This window comes from Scedosporium apiospermum (assembly GCF_000732125.1).
Source record: "Scedosporium apiospermum strain IHEM 14462 chromosome Unknown SEQ_SAPIO_0089, whole genome shotgun sequence".
NCBI lineage: Eukaryota > Fungi > Ascomycota > Sordariomycetes > Microascales > Microascaceae > Scedosporium > Scedosporium apiospermum.
Window position 1 is genome coordinate 183542 of NW_015971790.1, and position 19848 is coordinate 203389.

The following is a 19848-nucleotide window of genomic DNA, read 5'->3' on the forward strand; positions in this document are numbered from 1 at the left end:
ATTTGAGTTTTGAAAATAGGTGGAAACAGAGGGGAGAAGGAACCGGTTTGATCCGGGGTAGTATCGGAATTCGGTCTATCCTTTAATCCGTCTCATGCCGCGTTCGACGGATAAGTCAAAACCCCTGCCCACCGGGCACCCCTCTAGCTAGCCAATTCTGTTTTGCAGGATAATTATGCAATCTGTATTTCTGTACTTCGTATACCATATGGATTGCGCATAATTACGCTTAAAAGCGAAAGTGGCCGGGTCTTGACTTAATTACAGGGGAGAATCGGAGGTGAAGCCAAGTTTGGAAGAAGGTGGTGAATTATTATTAGTGCGTGAATATCCAACAAGCCAGATCATTGCCACTGTGAGTGAAGCGTACGAAGAAGTTGGAGTCTTTCGCACACCAGTCCAATCCCCCAGGTCCCATTCTAGGTGGGTCCTATCGTCTGCAACTGCGTTGGACGATTCCTCCATGCCGCTCCTTCATAAACTAGATTTAGTTCGCGCTCCATGCATGGTTACTAATACAAAAAGAGTCTCGGGGATTCGGACCTCTGATCCCGGTGTCCCACACACCCTTTTCGTTCCGAAGGTAAGCGAACCTGGACAAGTAGTACCTCTCGCCCACGAAGTAGAGTCTAGACTGGGAACTTGAGAACTTGGAATAGGACAAGAATGATTTCCGCTAACTAATTTATCGACATTTTCTGCCTTGAAAGATTTCCGGGGAAGGCAACAAAAGGAAGTGGTGGCTGGCGGGGGGAGGGGCAAGTGAAGGGAAGGGGTCCAGATAATCACTAATCGCAAGTACAGCTCTGAAGTACTTCATAATTCATCATCATGTAATTAACACCTATGGAAAATAAGGCACCCTTTTGGCTTGACTTCAGGTTGTACAGAGTACGTTGTACAAGAAATCACACGACATCCCTGCCGAAGTTGGCGAAGAGCAGCCCATCCCACTCTTGGCGACTTGGCGACTTGATCATCCTTTTACCACAATCCGACAATGTGTTGGCGCTAAACGACTCATCTCGACATATGCATACAACATTAATGTCCTGCTGGCGGAGTGTCATCCCAACTCTTGGCGGGTGAGACTCGGTCAACCCCCCTCTTTAAGGTTCGCAGCTCCTTCTCCTCTTTCAGTAGGTTGTACGGCCGTGGTGGTCCTCTGGCCCCTGAATCCTCCTACTTTATCTTCATGCCCGTCATCATCTGGTGTGCACGCATGGTCCTTCGTGAAGTTTATTGGCTTGGCTTGGCTTGCTCAATCAGGAAGCTAACTACACTTTCCAATTCGTCCCGTTCCGTCCCCACACAGCTCGTTAACAGTTCTCCTAAAACCTTGGACAGACCGCCCTTCCACGATCTGCCTTCATCCTATGTAATCGTGTAGTTAAACAGGACCTGCCGTTCACGCTCACGTATAATTGGTGGTTGCAACGCGAGGCTTTTCAGAACAGCTCATACTCATCGTGCTCTTACATCTTTTATCGTAATATCGAGCATATCCTTGTGGATCCGAGAACCAGCACCTTTGGTTCTAGGAATGGCAAGACTACAGCTCTAGTATCTTCATCTTGCGTCGCCCAAAGCTTTCTTTAAGGCAGACACCATGCGGGTTAAGTAGGGAGGAGAGACCAAGCACCGTGTAACGTATGACCGAGGCGCAAGGCACAGGCGGCGCAGCTCCTCCAAAAGTACAACCATATAACTCAGAAGTTCCGTGCACTCCGCGGTCCGTCGGAAGATGACTATTGCCTGGAAAAGTACCCTTGAGGCCATCTCTCTGCAGCAATATCAAGTAGAACTTGGAGCGATTATGCGACGGTGGTATGGCCAAGACGTAAGCCATCGATACAGAATCAATAAATACGACTCTAGGTCGTAAGTCGCGCACATTTTAGGATCCTTCAGATTGTAATTTAGCCAATGTCTTCGAAAATGCCCATCACGCAAGGTAAAAAGTGAGGCCCGAGGACCTGCAGTAAGCATCTATCTCGGCTCAGCAAGACGTCGCCCACCGGCGTAGTAGCAAGAGTGCAAGGGCAAGTCATGCGTCCTATGCAGCCTGTGATCCTTTAGGAGGATGACCGCAGAGCCCAGGCATCCGAACTCCATCCCATCTTAACCCAAGGTCGCCCTAGCCCAGGGAGACGCAGTGAGAACGGCGGGCTGCCCCATTCAAGTATAAAATACCTTCGGAAGCCCTTGCCCGCCTTCGTTAAATCCTCACTAACCTTTCTCCAAGCCACTCAAAGTTTCTGATATTGAACGATTATCTTGAATCATGCTTGTCCACGCAACCACAGCCCTCCCCCTTCTTGCTGGCCTTTTGGTATGCTAATATATCTGCCCCTAAGCCAATCTGTTTACTGACTTTGAAGCTGCAGGCTCAGACACTTGCTGCTCCCTCCCCGGGACAAGCCAACCGCCAATCAGTCGCGGCTGTGCAGAAATCATCAGACCTCCAAGCACTGAGCGTCGATGACGGCTCAGGCATGCAATGGACCGGAAACATCTTTGAAGGAGAGGAGCCCATTACCCTCTACGGCACAGCAGAGGTACGTCGACCTACCTGGACATTCGCTTGATGTGATTACTAGAATGGGTTCTCATTATTACTTTACAGCAAATCTACGACGCCATTATCAAGGCCAATCCCAACTTCTCTGGCGCTGATGTTTCCGACGCCGAGGCACGCATTACCCCTAGAGACATTCTGACCAAGAGAAATCAACTTTCTTGCGCAGTCATGGCAACCGCCGGTCACTATGACGCAAAGGTTCGTCTGCTTTTACAGTTGCCGGCGTTGTGTAATCGTACGTGCAACGCGCTAACCGTATCGTTTCGGGTTTCTTTAGAATGCGGGTAATTACCTTCGGTCACTTCGTGGCATGTGCGGTGCCCCCAACAAAGAATGTCGCCGTATGACTTGCCAGAATACAAGCGCGTCATATATCTGCAGTGTAAGTGACGAATTTTTCTATTTCTTTCCCTTCCTTGATGCTTTCCTTTTCACTTGCTTCTACTCAAGGATATTTCCTTGACGCTGGGTTGGCTAATGGCGTTCGTTTCCCGCCCTTAGGAATTCTCTGATGGTACGAGCATCTTCTGCGCTACGGCGGCAGATCAGGTCTATTGGATCGAGGGCACTTGCTGCAAGAATGGAAACGGTGTCTCTGGCCACTCCTACGCCGACAACCGAGACTACAGTGTCTGGCTGGGCTACGGAAACTGCGGGCACTCCTCCAGTTCGCGCCCCTCGTCCTATCCGTACCCGGGCGGCAGTCCCAATGGCCTCTGCTATTCATAGACCGAATCAAACCTGTCGGGTTTTGCCTTCCCCTGTATTGTTTCTTTGATTTCCCCTTCCCATATCCATATTCTAGTTTCCACCAGTTTGCCAATGAGTCAGGGGTACTACATATAGGGCCAATCTTACTACCGGCGTCGCCATACCTCTATCATCATGGCTGGTAGGCCAGCTAAACAACGGATGGTGAGGAAAGCTAAGATTCGGAAGAGATTGCTGCGCAAAAAAACATCAGCTTTTTTCTTAACTTTCTTTTAGAACTTTGTGAAATACTTCGGCCAATAAAAGCCCCCATGCCTCCTCATTGTTTGATCTTTATTAATATTACTTCGTACTGAGAGCTCAGGTAGACTTGCTAGTGCCGAGAGGTGGCAACTGTCCGAGATGGGCATTAATGGGGGTAATCCCGGGGGGCGACGGAGCGGCGGCAGCTGCAGTGGCTGGTTTTCAACAGACCGTCGCTAACGTCGGATACCATTCCAGAAAGGATATTCTATAAGAAAGCACACCCATCGTCAGATAATTCTAAGAGCTTTCCTCTATCTGTTCCCCACGTGGGGGACAGTGTTTGATGACGCCACTCGACCACGTCGTGAGAGGCCGAGGCCCTTGATGGTCATCCACCTGCTTTGTTACTCTGTTGTCAGGTGTCCTTTCTATTCAGGTATGCCTCTCCCGACCCCAGTCACTCAGGCGTGGCTTGCCAATTTCTGTATCCAAGCTGAGCGCACCGGCTACCAACGTTGATGCAATCTTTTCCTTCGTCGTGTAACTTGTGCCAATGGGGTCTGAGATATGAAGAACTGGGTTCTAAAGAACACTTAAAGAATCTCGGTAGCCCAATTTAGCTTCCGCCAGCCAACGGCTACGAACTATCGATGTAGCACCCCTACCCCAGGCGGAGCCGAGCTTCCGCCTTTCGGTAGCCAGACTTTCTCCTTGCATTGGGATTGTAGCTATTTCGGATCCTGTTTCTAACTTGAGCTATAAGGATACCGGCCCACAGCAGGAAAGATTTCGCAAGAGGGATTCTGTAGAATCGTATGCGCGAAACATAAAATAGCGACCCCCACCTTCACTATTTCCCACCTGAATACGTTTTGGAGTCTTCAGTACAGCCCATGTATGCGACATGTCGAGTCCATCCGGGTAGTTCTAAATTCTGGACGGATGTCCGCTTGCTGGTCAGGGACTTCTATGTGCATCGATGGGATATTCTACTAAGTTTGAAGAATTATATTTGAAAAAATACACAATTACTCAAGCGAGTACCACCCACATTATGTCTTGACTACTGTTTTCTCCTTTTCTCGTGACCCATCTTGACTAACGTCGTCTTCTCCCTCGATCACGAGGGTCTCCTCTGTAGCACGCGCCTCGCCATCCTCACCAAGGCCCCATTCTTGCACTTGCGGATGCGTATTCACGTAATAACGCAGTGCCAAAATGGCGATAATACTGCCGACGGCGAAAGCAGCGGAGAGCGGGAAACCGATAGGGTACCGCGGGGAGTCGCTTACTCGCCAGGCGCGCAAGGGTATCGTCGCGTGGCCCGTGTAAACGAGGCAGACGGCAAGGGCCACGAGCACACCCCGGACCTCGGGCTCCTTGCGGAGGATATCGCCAAGCCATGCGACGAGCGTATACCCCCAGGCTGCAGTCGAGAATAAGAGGAAGTAGAAGGCCATAATAACCTTCCAGTCTGATGGCCAGGCAGACAAGACGGCGGTTGCAAGCAGCTGGACCAGTGCTGAGCCGATGGAAACTTGCCAACGCCAAGCCTTCCAGTCACTCAGGGCGTTCAGCCCCAAATTACAGACCATGCTGATCGCGTATCCTCCGAGAGGGATGAGATTCACGGTATACACCGAATATCGGGGCGTTCCATCCGACAACTTCAAACCCTTGAGGAAGAGCAGAAAGTACGAGTTTGCGCGCTGGCTCCAGGCAAACTGCAGGTACGCGAGGAGGAACAGCCACGTAATAGGCGTCTTGACTAGGAGTTTCAATTTTTTGCCGAGGGTCTTAACCTTGATAATTTCCTGCGTCGTCGTCCCGCAGTCTGCCATCCGCTTGCGCGCCAGCTCCCTCTCTTCGAGCGTCAAGTAGATGGCCCGCGTGTTGGCGGGCGAATCGGGGATGACGACTAGGCCTACAAGGCCCCAGGTGATTGTGATGGTTCCGGAGACGATGAAGAGCCACTGCCAGCCAGGCTTTCCCAGGACGCCGTTAAGGTTATTGTATAAAGCAGCTTGGAGGATGCCGAGGAACATGTTTCCGGCGACACCGCTGATTCCGAAGAATGCAAGGCGCTTTCCGAGTTCTTCGGGTTTATACCTATTAGGGATTGGCAGCGCACTGTTAGTATTCCGCGTATGCAACGTTGTAAACTTTCCTTTTTTGTGGAAAGCGAATGACGAATGATTCTGAGAGCGACGAACCAATTAAAAATGAGGTTCGCGATGCCGGGCCACGACGACGACTCAAAAACCCCGAGGAAGAACCGCAGGATGAAGACGGTCTTTGCGTTCTTCGCCCTGTATGTGAAGAGCGTGAATACGCCCCAGATGACCTCACACCACGGTAGAAAGAGAGACGGACGGATCTTGGTCTGGAATAGCATGGCGGGAACGATGAATATCGCGTAACCGATGGAGAAGTAAGTGTTGAACTCTACGAGCTCATTGCCGTAGAGGCTGAGGTCCTCTTTCATGCCGGAGACAAATGCGGCAGTGGTGGCAGACTGGTCCATGTCCTACAAGTATGATGTTAGTACATAGGGGAGCGTCTCCGAGATAGGACATACTCCGAATACTTGCCTTGAAAAGGCCAGCGATAAAGGCCCAGATAAGCAGAAGAAAGTCCAGCTTTAAGAGCATGACATGGGACGGGTCCTTGAAGTATGGGTGCACTTTCGCAAGCCATGAATTCGATTCGGCGATTGTAGCCGCCAGGGAACTTTTCGTGGACGTTTCGACGACATCCTTGGAGGCCGAACCTCTGGGTTCGCGTGCCGGCGACGACATGTCTTTGCAATTTATTTGCTATTACCCTCGCCAAAGTCGAAGAAAAGGAATCCGACTTGGATTTGGACAGCTTCACGGCCAGAAAGCCAGTCTGGAATTGCCCTCCATGTTATATTGACCTTGCCATGAGCTCGGACGTCCTTGGAAGCAGAGCTTTCTGCCTCCATTGCAGGGCTCGAATAACGAGATTAACCCCGTCAATGACTCAATGTCGTATAAGTTGGTGTCTTTTTGCCTCCCGACCGGCCGTATGGAGACCTGCCGAAGGAAAGTCGGGCAAAGTCCGACATTTCCAAGGAAATAGGCCATTATTGAAATCTAACGTAAAATTCTCTTCTCTCAGCTCCGTTTTTAGTATGAATTTTGAGGGGTAACTGCTCCCTTCTGGGGCCGCCAAGGCCTGTTCGGCGATGTTGTCTTGCATCCTGGAAATGGTGTTATCGGCGGCCTTTCGCGACAAAATTTCCTTTTCTGGTAAATTTTTCGCACGAACCCGACCCCGCTGGTTTTAGCACTCACTCGCGAGGATATTCACGGAAAATGTGTGGAGAGCACGAGCAGACGAGATGGCATAAATACTCAGCAAGTAAGACCATCTTGATATCAGTAAATGCCGTCTACAAGTCAATCAGTCTATCTTGAGCCTGAATACCTCGAACATCACTTCCGGTGCCCGTGAAATTCGAGCAATCAGATACCCTGCAACCCTTCCTCTGGAAGGTGACATCGATCTCGCAATGCCGTCTAAGCCGCTCTATCCCGCCTATCTTCCGACGCGCCCCGATGGACCTAGCGTGCCCATCGCAGTGCCGTTCTTCGAGGCTGACGAGCCAGCCCGCCGCGCGAATCCGGCGAAACCGTCCCTGCTCAAGGCAGGGGTGACTGCAATTAATGTCACTCCACGCATCGGGACCGAGATCCGCGGCGTCCAAATAAGTGAGCTATCGAAGGAGGGTCTTGACGAGCTCGCTTTGCTGGCGGCGGAGAGGGGGGTGGTTGTGTTTGTAAGACCTGGCGTTCTTTTTTCTTTTCAACTTAAAAATACATCTAGAATTATAGACTAACTCAATCCGGTTGCTGTCTGCTCGGTTAGAGAGACCAAGATTTTGCCGATATTGGTTTCGAGCGACAGCTTGAAATCGCGAGGCATTATGGTCCTCTTCACAAGCACCCTACCATGGGATTCCCCAAGGGTACCAGCTCTGAGTTCCACGTTGTCTATGCTGATGAGAACTCGTAAGCATCCGCATCCCGATTATATTCCCTCCTCCCTACTTCTATGCCGACCTCAGGTGCTAAGACGATACTTCCAGGGGAAACCTCCGAAGTCTTCTGGGGCCGCGCACAACCTACGACCTCTGGCACATTGACCAGACATTCACAGCCAACATCCCCTCAACCACCTTTTTCTGGGTCCTCGAGATTCCCGAAGCCGGTGGTGGCGACACGGCCTTCGCTTCCCTGACCGCTGCCTACGAGGCCCTCTCGCCCGCATTCCGCGAGACGCTTCATTCCCTGAAGCTGCGGCACACTTCCGCTTCTATCGGCGAGGTCCGCCGCGTCGGCGCCGAGCGCGCATACGCGGAAGCCATCAATGCGACGCACCCCCTCGTCATCAAACACCCCGTCACGGGAAAGCCGTCCCTGTTTGTCAGCCCTACGATCGCGCACGCGGTGGACGGTTTCTTGCCCGAGGAGTCGGAGGCCCTGCTATCGTTTTTGAACAATCACATCCGGAGCCTGGACTTCGGTTGCCGGTTGAAATGGGAGAAGGGCTCGGTCGTGATCTGGGACCAGAGATCGGTTGCCCATACCGCTATTCCAGATTTCAAGGATCATGAGAGGAGGCATATGGTGCGGATGATCCCGTATGGTGTTAAGCCGGAGCCGTATTCTAAGTAGTGTGACGAGAGGGGCAAAAAAAAAAAAAGAAAAAAAAGAATTACGCCGCCACTTGCATATTTCTACTCTTATTAGTTAGATCCGGCTAGCCTCTGGCAAACATTTACTCTCCTCCTTGTTGGTATTTTGACATTGAGCTCCGCGGGGAAATACTTGGCTCTTATATAACTGAAGAGTGGTGTCTAATTCGAATTCATATGAAGCTCAGCTGCGGGTAGCCCCAAGCGTAGTCCATCACCGCATCCTCCGCCGAAGCAAGATCCGGAAACAAACCACCGTCGAACCGGCGTCTAGCGTCACCGGTAGACTTTTGATGATTCTGTAAGGCGGAAAGGTCACCCGACTCGCGCACTTCCGGGAACTCATTCAACGCGTAGGACGTTGATTTCCCCAAAACGTCGAGCATAAGCGACACGAGGGAAACCACAGTCGGGCTCACTACGTCGACGTAGCGCGATCTCGGCCGTCGACTTCGTATGCCGTCGTTCAGAGTATCGGAGGAGGAGCCGAGGGGTGGCACAAATGTCGGCGGATTCGGTACGACGGCGAGAAACTGACGGAAAATGCAGGCAGCTTTACGGGCGTTGTCCCAGCCCTCGGGAAAAGCCTCGAGGATGCTGATGACAAGCCCGACTTCGTCCCGGATTGAAAGAGGCTCGTCGTCCGTCGAAGAGGCAAACGCGTAGAGTAGAACAAACCCGACGGGGAGCATGCGACAGAGCGCAATGTGATTGAGCGGCTGTTGGCGCTGCTGAAGAAGTATGGACATCGACTGCAGGTGTTTTTGGGCAAAATGCAACAGCTCCGCAGGGGACACGCAGGACGTGAAGGAGTTGAACTGGCACGGGTAGTAAAGTGTGAGGAGCAGGTGGTAGTACCGGGCACTTAGCCAAGTGGATGCGCTATGGACAGATATGTTATCATTTCCCATTGTTGGGACCAGGGAGCCGCTGTTGTACCACGCGTCGATATCAGTTCTCAAGTCGCGGAGGATCGTCCGACGATCGGCTTCGGACATAGTTGAAATGGCCGTCTGCTTCCTATGGTGTATTTCGCTGAGAATCGTGTTCTCCAGCTGTCGTAGGCGGATTACATGGTGATTCGTCTGTAGGGTCGAGGCAAACTGTAACCTCTCGGGGGAGCTCAACTCCTCGACCGTGAGTCCCGGTAATGGCACGTCTGTGTTGGTCACCACGAGCGCAGGCGGTAATCCATGAGCCACGGCCATCATGCTGTCAATCACATAAACGCTCCAAAACAATCGATGGCGAAGCTCGGCCCGCGCAGGAGAGACATCGGGCGCTCGGCGATCCAGGCCGAGTAACATAATCTGTCGAGCAGCGACTCCCACCATAGACCAGGTGGATGATCCTAGAGGATCGAACAAAGAGTACAGAGAAAGTAACACGAGAATTTGTATGGATTTCTCGTCTCCCTTTTCCAAGCATTGTTGAACTATCACGGGGTACTGCACCGTAAACTGCGCCGACGTCCCCTTCGGAATCTGGCCAGCGCGCTCGAGCGTCGTACTCCCGATTGCCATGATAAGATACAAGAAAGTAGACTCAGGATCCTCGTAATCGATCTTCGCGTAACTATCCAAAGTTTCGAGTGTCCGGAGTACTTGCGCCCGGTTGGCCAGCGGATACGCTTTGTTGACGTTGTTAAAATAAGCATCGACAAATCTCCGAGGAGGGATTCCGGGATGGTGGAAGGCTTGTGGTCTCAAAATAAAACCACTCCGCATCTCGGGGGTCCGCGTCTCGGGGGTCCGCGCCGTCTCGAGAGCCTGGGAACTTGGAGGCTCAAGATGCGGCGTACGATCCGCATCTGAGGTGATTGCGGGAAGTGCGGTGGTGTTTGCTGGAGGAATCTCGTCAAGTGCGGATTCCAGGTCTGAAATTTCACGTATAGTGGGAGCGGGAGCCAATGAGCCAATCGGTCCGAGGAGCGCGTGCATGTCGAAATCAGGCCACGGCGGCGACGCGGTGTCCGTGGGAGTTTCCGACACGCGCGGCAGGTCACGAATGAAAGAAGCTGGGTCCGTTCCCGTCTCAACGGCCCCTATCCCAGAGGATTCGACGTGGACATAGGTGTTAACGATATCAGAGAGCCATTCAATACGGGCCCGGAGGCGCTGGAGTTCGGTGGCAGAAGCGCGGGCGCGGACGGTGAGAGAACACGGAACGCCGGCATTCGCGCAGAGCGTGCAAACGGGGAAAGTGCGGCTGCATCTCTTCTTGAACTGGCGACACCGCTCACACGCCCGAATTCCCCGAGCAGATGCCAGGTCGCTAATAGATGGTGGTCCCGGGGGCGGGCTGAATGAAGTTGACGTGCCCGGCCTATTACTGCCGGTGGAGACGGTGGATTCATCTGATAATGCCGGCTGACGTCGGACGGAGGCCGAATCGGAGAATGCCAAAGGTTCAGATTGCGGTGACGAATCCGGTCGATTAAAGGGAGAGGCCGACTCAGCCGAGGGACGAATGCGGAATCGATGAAGATTAAAACGGCTCGGATCCGACATGCTTAGCCTTTTGGGAGCCGTCTTCTTCAACGCATCATCCGATTCGCAGATCTTACAAAGATTTACTAGGAAGGAAAGTATCTGCAATCGAGATGGGGACAACCAGTCGGGATATTCCCGATATTTATTACTCCTTCAAGCGGGGGAAACCAAAACTTCCTGTTGGTGAATCCACGAAATTTCCTTTGGTGATGACGCCATCGCTGGATCTTAGCACATCCCTTCATCGCAAAATCCTTGATGGACCCTACCACCCTTGTTAGTCTGACCGCTGTTACTTTCGTAGTGGATCAGAAGTGAATTGAGGATTACTGGATGACGACTTGTTCGGAGTGTGTGCTGTGCTCCTTTTGTTGGTGCTAAACACTGAACACCGGTGTGTACCGGCGGGCGGCGTCACGGGCCTCCGATCTCCGATCGACAGTGCTTAATTTGACTTTGATCGATAGGTCTCTCACTCCGCAGCCAGGAGAACCAAGCCTCTAACCACCATCTTTGTTAGAAAAGAACCTCGGCAATCACCGGACCCCGGTCGTCCCTATCCTCGTACGGCTCAAAGCCATACACCATGCAGTAAAGGTTGGACCCGATAGCAAACTGTTCAGTTCTCGGCCCGTTCATCCCAAACGAACCTCTCTATGCCCTACCTCATCGGCGTCTGCACCTCGCACCCGAGCCCAGGCGGCCCCATTCCTGCTTGAAGGCTCGCCGACCTTCTCAATGCAATCGAAATCCGCCAGCTTAAGATGATCCCCTCCATCTAAGAGAAAGTTACTTGAGCGCAGGTCGCCGTGGACATAACTTAGAGATTCTAGCCACGCCACTGCGCCGGAGAGTTCTTTAAGCCACGGCTCTACGAGCTCAACCGGCTCTGTTCTTATTCACGGAAAGGACTTTCCCGAAAGGCCCGTCGCGAACCTAGTGTGATTTAGGCAATCGTTGAGAGACCCACGACTCATAAAGGCGAGAAAATTAGCATTTAGAAGGCGCAGGAAGCTCTGGATGACATGTGAGCAGGGCTGTTTCTCAAAGAGATCGAACATATTGTTCTCTCTAGCAAATTCTTCGGAAATCGGGATCACGAGCGTACTTCAGCGCGATGCTGTCGTTGATTTGGTATACCCATCCAATTGCTCCGCGGGAGAGAAAATGGAGGGTGGAGATTTTCCCAGGGAGACCGATTGCGTCCACTGCCATGCCTCCCCTGCCCGCCCGCCGTACGAGTTGACACAACAAACAGAGCGTTTCTCGGCACGTGGTTTGGAAAATAGACGCAAAGGAGACGGACCTGGGTCCTTCGATCGGCAGGGCTGAATTTGGCTTTAATCACAATGGTTATTTGATGGCTTTCAAACGTTGATATCAATTACCTGATAATAGCCGTGAACGACTATGTCTGGCCTGATAATAAGGGAGCTGCAGACTTGAAGAAATGGGAGGTCGTCAATTACGCAATGCGTACATGATGGAGTGGCAATGAAATGCAGCGACAGTTTAAAAATGCCCAATCACGAACAGACGAGTTGTCACGATCGCCGGGATGGTTCGAGCCGGGGGGCCAAGATAAATTCTGGTGCCCACCCATCCACGATCACAAAAGTAAAAAATACGGCTGCCTGGAGTCGATGGCTGCATTGTCGAGAGGTGGTTGGTCAACGGCCACGGGATGGATTATATCCTGCTGGTGCCACGCATGTGTGTTTATGCGAAGTACGCGAACAGCACGAAAACTCCGGGAGACCCCGCAAAGGGTCATTGGCAGCTTCGCACTCGGCCTGGAGGATATGAACCCCAGCGATTCCTGAAATCGAGGTTGATGTCCGCCCGCGAGTTTAAGGGCAAAACATCCGAATAACCAAGAGCCCTGTACACGGTAGAGTGGACGCCCCTACAAATAAATCATAGCCCAGATCTGGTATCGCGGAGAAATCATCACACCATGTCTGTCGAAACCGATGCGCAATTCTGGGACCGCCAGGCAAAATCCTACGCTAAGAAGCCGGTCTCTGACGAAGCCGGCTACCAGCGGACGCTGAACCGGACGGCTAATTTCTTGAAACCCACCGACCGCGTCCTCGAGTTGGGCTGCGGCTCGGGTTCCACGGCCCTGCGCCTCGCTCCCGCCACCGAGTCATACCTGGCGACGGATATCTCGCCGGCGATGATCCAGATCGCAAACGACAAGAACACAGCATCTCCGGTCCCGGGCCTATCATTCCGGGTGGCAAGCGCCGAGACACTGGCGACCGAGAAGACGCGGTTCAGCGCCGTACTGGGATTCAACTACCTGCATCTTGTGCGCGACCTGCCCGAGACACTACGGAGTGTGCATTCCATGCTTGAGGATGGTGGTCTGTTGATCACGAAGACCGTGTGTGTGGGACAGATGAATTTCCTCATAAAGCTGGCTTTGCCTGCCATGAAGGCTCTCAGTCTGGCGCCGAACGTGTTGTCGTTTCGCGAGGCGGATTTGGTTGAACAGATCAAGGGAGCGGGGTTTGAGATTGTCGAGAATGAGTTCCATGCGACGAAGGGCAACGATTGTCGCCCTTTTATTGTGGCCCGCAAGGTTTAGATGGTGAAGGGCGGTTTAAGGGATATTATGTTGGTGGACGAAAGCACGGCAGCATAGTGCAGGCATTCGACAATCTCAGCTAAATAGTGAATTTAATATACGAAGCGGGTCAATCTAGTTATCTCCAATGTACTGGGGAGCAACGACTAATAAAGCAGCCATGCTTGGCCCCGAAGCATCTAGACTCTGGTAGTGGCCTTCGACGGCAACCAGGCTCGTAATTGACTTAGTCCTATAATGCCGGCCGACATCTAAAGAACATACTCATAACGGCAACAAAGAGGCTGTTACTTAGATTTACAACACCTCGCGTCCAACGTCTATTGACGGGATAGTTAGGAATCTAGTATCGAATCTAGTAGCAAACAAAGTGACCCTAGAAACTCCCTCAATAACCGTCTTCGATGCTCTTCGATCTGACATAACATCAGGTCTACCAAAACAGGCACCGGGGCTGCCTCTCCGAGGCTCTCGATCCCCTCGCACACTAAGACTTGCCTGAAACACGGACCCATAGAGAGACTAGGGTATCGTACATTCTCGAAAGTCTTCAAGAACTGCATTGAACTATTCGGGTATTAGACGTCGCCAATTAATCGTCAATTGCCGTTACTCGCTACATGCCAAGCTTCTTCCTTTGCTTGCTGATCATCCTCTGCTCCATGTCGATTTCTATCCGCCGAGATCATAACAGTGCCACGCATAGGGGATCTACGCCCCGGCCACAGATTATACTTCTCTCTTCAAGTCATCAATACTCCTTGGCTAGACACCTAATGATGTTCACCGCGCCAGGTGTCTCATCCCACGAGACGAAATTGAAGCTAAGCACCAAACAAGCCTCCTCCCGCGTTTGATGAGCATAAGGTTCGTTAGGCCTAGCCGCCATGGCAGCGTAGCCGTCCTCCAGCATCGCTGGCCAGAAGGACGGATTATAGGTCCTGATCCCTCGGAAAATCTGTTTCAGTTGGGCCTTGATGGTTTTGATATGGCGCGAAACCTCGTTCGTGTCGGCCCTGAGGAATCGGGCAGATACTGCACGGCTTATAACGTGACTGCGAATGATGTCGATGATCTCAGGCGGTAGACTGCTGCCCCGGAGAGCTCTGGTGACATTTTGCATGGCTACCAAGTCGAGCAGGACGTGGATTTTGATGAGGCTCACACACATGGCGTGGCTGAGGCTGAGGTACTTGCTCGTCCATCTCTTCACCGGGGCCTCGAGAACATCGGCATCCTTGACATCTAGAAACGGCAGGTCTATATTTGACCAGTCATAATCCATCTCCTCACCAGTAGTCCCATACCATTTCATAAAATCATACGCGTCCTGATCCCTGCCGAGGCGGATGTATAGGGCGGGAATAGAATCCCGCACACCCATATTGTCGGAGCGGCAGAGTCGGATCATGTCTAATAGGTGGTCGAGGCAAGTCTGGACAACCTCGACGGGGGCTCCGGCACCGCCAAAGTTCATGAGGAGCTTATCGACCAAGCCATAGCGCGCCCGCATGTAGGGACGCGTCTCCATGTAGCCCCAAAAATGGCCGACGGCATTCTCAAAGAGGTTAGGCGGCGTGAGAAAGTCGCTGGGTAACTCTCGCAGGTTCGTCTCCTCCTGGTCAAGTTTGGCGCGGGCCTTCTTGACTATTGTGCATGCCTTCTTGTGGGAAGGGCGGTCAGAAGTCTGGTGGTCACGACCGCAGTAGTGGACCGCCTGGCAGGCGGAGCAGCGCATGAGGCCATCTTTCTTGTGGCAGACGGCGCAAGCCCGGGGTCTTGGCCCGGAGATCTCTGGTGGTGACATGAGTGGCGACATGGTATGTTTGATTGATGGGGCTTTCTCTGGAGAGATCAACGGAGAAATTGTCGGTGAACTGCCGGTCAGCTTCGAGACAGTCCCAAAATCGGGAGGCGGCACTGTGGCCCCTGTCGCGTGCTGATTCAGGGCAAGCGCTACCAAGAGGGGGGAAGCCGGTAGATGCCGCCCCACCAAAACCTCAAGTGAGGGCTCTTGTTGGGCCGGAGTTTATCTTGACAGTGCCAGGACCACGGATCGAGATGCATCAGTCTAATGATATTCCACAACTTCAATAATACTTGGTACTAAAAGAAAGATGCTAAAAAAAAAATAACAAATCGACAAATGAAAAAGGACAAAAAGAAAAGAAAGGAAAGGGGAAATGAGAAAAATATCGTGAATATATAAATATATATATATATAGAAAGAAAGAGAGAGAGAGAGAGAGAGAAAGAAAAAAATTGAGAGCACATCCGCACCTTCCCAGTCAGAAGAGACACCCAAAAATACAAAATTACAACCCATGATGCTCCAGGCCGGATCTCATGATCTATCTTGTATTACTCCGAGGTTCGGTCATACCACCTAGAAAATGCTGATGACAATTTTACTTATAGAACCAGTATAGCAAATATTTCTCCATGAAAACGTGTTTCTCAGAAGGTAGTGTGATTGGAATGTTGTGATCCCGAGATGCCACCATTGTTGAAAAATGCCCTCCTCGAAACTAAGAATAACAGGACAGGCCTAACGAGACATCTAACAGTTTCGTGACCCAATAGTGAAACAGAACTAAGAGCAATAAAACGAAGGATCTGTGGAGTCGAACTTGGAGGAACATCCTCTCCTACCGTTCACCACTTTGCCGCAATTCTAAAACCCCTTTCTTGCCCCTCCTCAACCCATCAATGAGATCGTTCCTGGCCTCCCCTTCCATTTTACTACAGACGTACGCTTTGCCAATAAGTTTGTAGTAAGGACTTGGGACTGGCTCGATCTCCCACGGGATGACAGGCACGCTACTGTTATATTAGAGAATACAGACGTAGTCCCCCGCCTCAACGTCTGGCGGACCGAGTCCGAAGAGGTCCTCATAGTTATGGGTCATATTTGACTCTCGCGTTCCCTCGCTTTCTTCCTTTCTTCACCGTTTTCGTCGTCTTGTTCCTAGTCCCCGTTGTCGCCCTTGGAGCTGTCAGGGTGGGTATCGTCACCGTCACACTCATCATTGTCTCCGGAGCTGCCTCTCTCAGATACACCAGCTTGGGACTGGCTCGTATGGCTGGTCTTCTCGTCTTGCGCTGCGCCGTCGGGTGTGTCAACCATTTTCTCGGGGTCCAAAGCTAGGTCCTTGGCCGTCTGATGGCCGTCTGAATCTTCGCTCTCGTCCAGCTTCTGGGCGTCGGTATCCCCGTTCTTGTTCGATTTCTGATTCATCGTCGCAGCGAAGAATCTCCGGTTCCATGTCACGTTGCGCACTCGGGTGAGATCCTCGCATGGCATCTCGGAATGGCCTCGGAGAATCTCGCAAACATTGAGATCGCCATTGTTAATAAAAGTGTCAGGGATCTCCAAGCATCGCAAGCAAGCTAGCCGGGGCCAGGTTGGATGTAATTGACCCGAGAGCTGCGCAGGGAGGAAGGAGGAGGAGACATTTAAGATCAATGATGTCTTATTCAGCAAAACAAGCTCAAGACTGGAGACTACGCGATAGACTGTAGCGACCTGCCATTCCGGCCGTTCATCCGGCGTCGAAACCAAGGTAGATCTACTAACCAGAGGACTATCGACGTTAGAGAGTGTAGCAGGTGAAGCATCGCTATGAAGCTGAAGTCTTCTCGTGTCCTGGCCTTTGAAACTTGACTAATTAGTAGATTCGCGGTCAGTTTACATTTTGAGAAAGATTGCAATGATATGAACCGCCTACCGTAGAAAGCCTTGCTGAACCAACTTGTCTCCTTCTCGACCCTCACATCCTTCTGCTTGGCACCAGTGATGATACTACCGGTCATTTTTCCTTCATCGCTTCGTTTGGCAATCCGAGAATTGACGTACTCCAAGCTGTCCCTGCCTTCGCTTTTCTCGAAGTTACAGCGTTGGTTGAGCCCGGTACTCTCCCTAGGCCTTCCGGCATGCCCATTGGGACTGTAGTCACCTGGTGGTCGGCGTGTTGTTATACACAAGATATACCAAACCGACGCTTTTCCATTAATAATACTTGAACTAGATCCCCTGAGGGTCGGTTTTCCAGCACACTGGGGCGCCCACCATAGTTCCTTTCATGCCATCGGGGGCCCGCTTTCCCAAGCGTTTTCTTCATCACCCTAAGAAAAATATATTCGGACTTCTATTCCCATTATCGATTATCCGAGGCATTTCATACCTCGAGTCGTTCCCTTCGGGCACTTCGAGAGCTATGCCATCAATGGGGCTGAGCCGGAGCTAACCCAATGTTTCACATTGACCATTCTGATTGGTTTAGGTCAAAACATTGACCACTCTGATTGGTCTAGGCCAAAATCTGGGAATGAGGTACATAGATACACAAGATGACTGCGAGAGAGATGCATTTCTGCGCCTCGGGAGACGTCAGTGCAAGCTTGGGCACTTTGCTCCTTGTTTGGTTGGTCAATGCCGGAATCCGAGAGACCAGCCTGAGTCTCCAAGCGTATCTGTACACACGATTCGTGGAAGCCAGAATCCGAGAAATAATGCTTGCTCATCTGTTGACAAGGTCCAGGATCCTGCATGTGCAAGCTGGGCGGATAAATATCCTTCTGCTTCATTGCCACGCAATGTTGTTCTCATCGCTATCCGGGAACCTGTCTTCAGTATTTACGGTTCTCTGTCCTCAACGACGGGACGTACATATCCCTTTCACCCGCCCGTACAATTATTAGTGATATCAGGCATCTTCAATTTGCGTTTCGCTTGTCAAGTCACAGCCCTTCCTGCATCAACATATCAATAGAGCCTTCCTCCTCCTTGGCTATGGAGCTTTCAGTCGAGGCTATTGTTGCTATCATCACACTCGCGGTTGGACTTCCGCCCACTCTCGTCATCATCTGCACCTACTCTCGGCACCTCCGACGGAAGAAGCTCATGTGTAAGTCACATCTATCCGTTTGAAGGAATAGCCCCTGATTCGAGACATCATCAGGCCAGCGGCCATCCCCGATCCCTCACGGCTCGTCCCCTATCCATTGGTCCTGTATTACGATCACTACTGTACATATCGGGCTGGAGAACGGGAATCTCCTGCCGCCGGTATAAGTAGAGAGTCGCTCTTGTGTTCTGCTCTTGGTCAGATGCCAAAAGCAAACTTTGTTCCGGGTCGCAAAGGAATCTGGGCTACGCGAGTTATGATGGGCCGTTGGCCCTACGGGAGTGAGCAAGCCGGCACAATCATTCTCGCTCCTGCGTCCTTCTTTTCCTGTGCCTTTGAGATAATGTGCATTTTGTTGGCTGGGGGAGTCCTGCTAGCATTTGCATTTAGACTTGTATAATGTTCGGCGCCGCACGAGCAAAGGCAGGGATCAAGATATGGAGGAGGATACGACACGGGACAAGAGAATGGTAGGACGTCCCGGCGGGAAGGCAAGGAAACATGTACTGCTGACGTAAAAACGATCTTTTGCGGGATCGAGAGGTTGACTGATGCCATCCAGGCTACAAACGAGATGTTACTACTAGCCGTCGAAAAAGTGATAGGAGGATTTTGAATATTTTGAATCTCCGATAGATAACTTGGATCGTCTTTACTATCATTTTCTGCCCCACATCGCACCAAATCGCCTCAACGCAGCGTTTGTTTGCCTGCGAGAAGAAGATCGCAGGTTTGTTGAGAGCTGATTTGTGTCGACGACATTTCCGACCTTGCAGCCCTGCGTCATCTGCGGGAGGACGGCGGCTGATGGGTTTACCACAAAAATAGGGCGTGCGGAAAAGGGCCCCTCCTTGAGCTGAGGGGGAGAGTTAGGGATTTTGGAATGAGCCACACGGGCTGCAAAGGATGCGGTGTGGCTGAGAGGTGCTTGGACTCGACCAGTCAGAGCGAGCCAAGCTTGCAAGCAAATGCTACACAACGAGGACTTCGGATTTTGGTAAGAGCCAATCAAGTTGACCAAGTTGTGGCGGCCAGGCAGGATGCTGTGTCCCTACATTTCTTTAGAAATTCCATTCGTCTGCTATTTCCCCTCATCCAACTTTGTTTCCCTTTCTTCTTTACTAATCTGATAGATTTGCTGGTTTTACTGATATTCCTGTGCTACTACTCCTCGTTCAAATATCGAGAGGAACCATGACCCGATCAAAGGCGGTGGCTGAGGAAGACTGGCAGTGTCGAAAGGCTCTGATCCGCCGCCGAGTCCTTACGGATAATGTACCGTCCCAGCAGCTCCTAGGTGAACTTGCCGATTCCGGTCTTCACGCAACGTATGTCGAAGGAAAATTCCAACCGAAGTTTCCTCTTTGCTAATATGAACCGCAGGAAGAAGCAGCTCGAATATCGATTGAAAAAATGGGGATTCATGCGCAATATCCCCAGACGAGGATGGATCTATATTGATCACAAAATTGCCAAAAGGAGGCGAGCAGGAAAACCGAGCGCGGTTTTCTATTGTTCCGCTGAAGTGCAGGCTCCCAAGATCGAGAAAGAGACCTATCGGAATCGAGATACTTCGGTCCTCGCGCGGTTTCAAAACG

The 19848-nt window shown here is 51.6% G+C and overlaps 4 protein-coding genes and 3 pseudogenes across 4 annotated transcripts; 3 read left to right on the forward strand and 4 right to left on the reverse strand.

Annotated features, from left to right (window-relative positions):
* Positions 1–2284: 2284 nt before the first annotated feature.
* On the forward strand, positions 2285–3310 carry SAPIO_CDS3760 (uncharacterized protein; the record flags this gene model as incomplete). Its single annotated transcript, XM_016786488.1, has 5 exons — positions 2285–2332; positions 2388–2558; positions 2627–2779; positions 2859–2963; positions 3083–3310. The coding sequence occupies 5 exons, from the start codon at positions 2285–2287 to the stop codon at positions 3308–3310; spliced, it is 705 nt and encodes a 234-aa protein (XP_016643831.1).
* A 1280-nt stretch (positions 3311–4590) lies between these two features.
* Positions 4591–6336, reverse strand: SAPIO_CDS3761 (Uncharacterized protein; the record flags this gene model as incomplete). The annotated part of the gene is made up of 3 exons (XM_016786489.1): positions 4591–5647; positions 5752–6065; positions 6193–6336. 3 exons carry the CDS (start codon positions 6334–6336, stop codon positions 4591–4593), a joined length of 1515 nt encoding a protein of 504 aa, XP_016643832.1.
* A 737-nt stretch (positions 6337–7073) lies between these two features.
* On the forward strand, positions 7074–8238 carry SAPIO_CDS3762 (uncharacterized protein; the record flags this gene model as incomplete). The annotated part of the gene is made up of 3 exons (XM_016786490.1): positions 7074–7340; positions 7430–7572; positions 7650–8238. 3 exons carry the CDS (start codon positions 7074–7076, stop codon positions 8236–8238), a joined length of 999 nt encoding a protein of 332 aa, XP_016643833.1.
* A 193-nt stretch (positions 8239–8431) lies between these two features.
* On the reverse strand, positions 8432–10768 carry SAPIO_CDS3763 (annotated as a pseudogene; the record flags this gene model as incomplete).
* Positions 10769–12707: 1939 nt separating this feature from the next.
* On the forward strand, positions 12708–13343 carry SAPIO_CDS3764 (annotated as a pseudogene; the record flags this gene model as incomplete).
* A 751-nt stretch (positions 13344–14094) lies between these two features.
* On the reverse strand, positions 14095–15162 carry SAPIO_CDS3765 (annotated as a pseudogene; the record flags this gene model as incomplete).
* Positions 15163–16311: 1149 nt separating this feature from the next.
* On the reverse strand, positions 16312–17156 carry SAPIO_CDS3766 (uncharacterized protein; the record flags this gene model as incomplete). The annotated part of the gene is made up of 2 exons (XM_016786491.1): positions 16312–16994; positions 17072–17156. The coding sequence occupies 2 exons, from the start codon at positions 17154–17156 to the stop codon at positions 16312–16314; spliced, it is 768 nt and encodes a 255-aa protein (XP_016643834.1).
* Positions 17157–19848: the final 2692 nt, after the last annotated feature.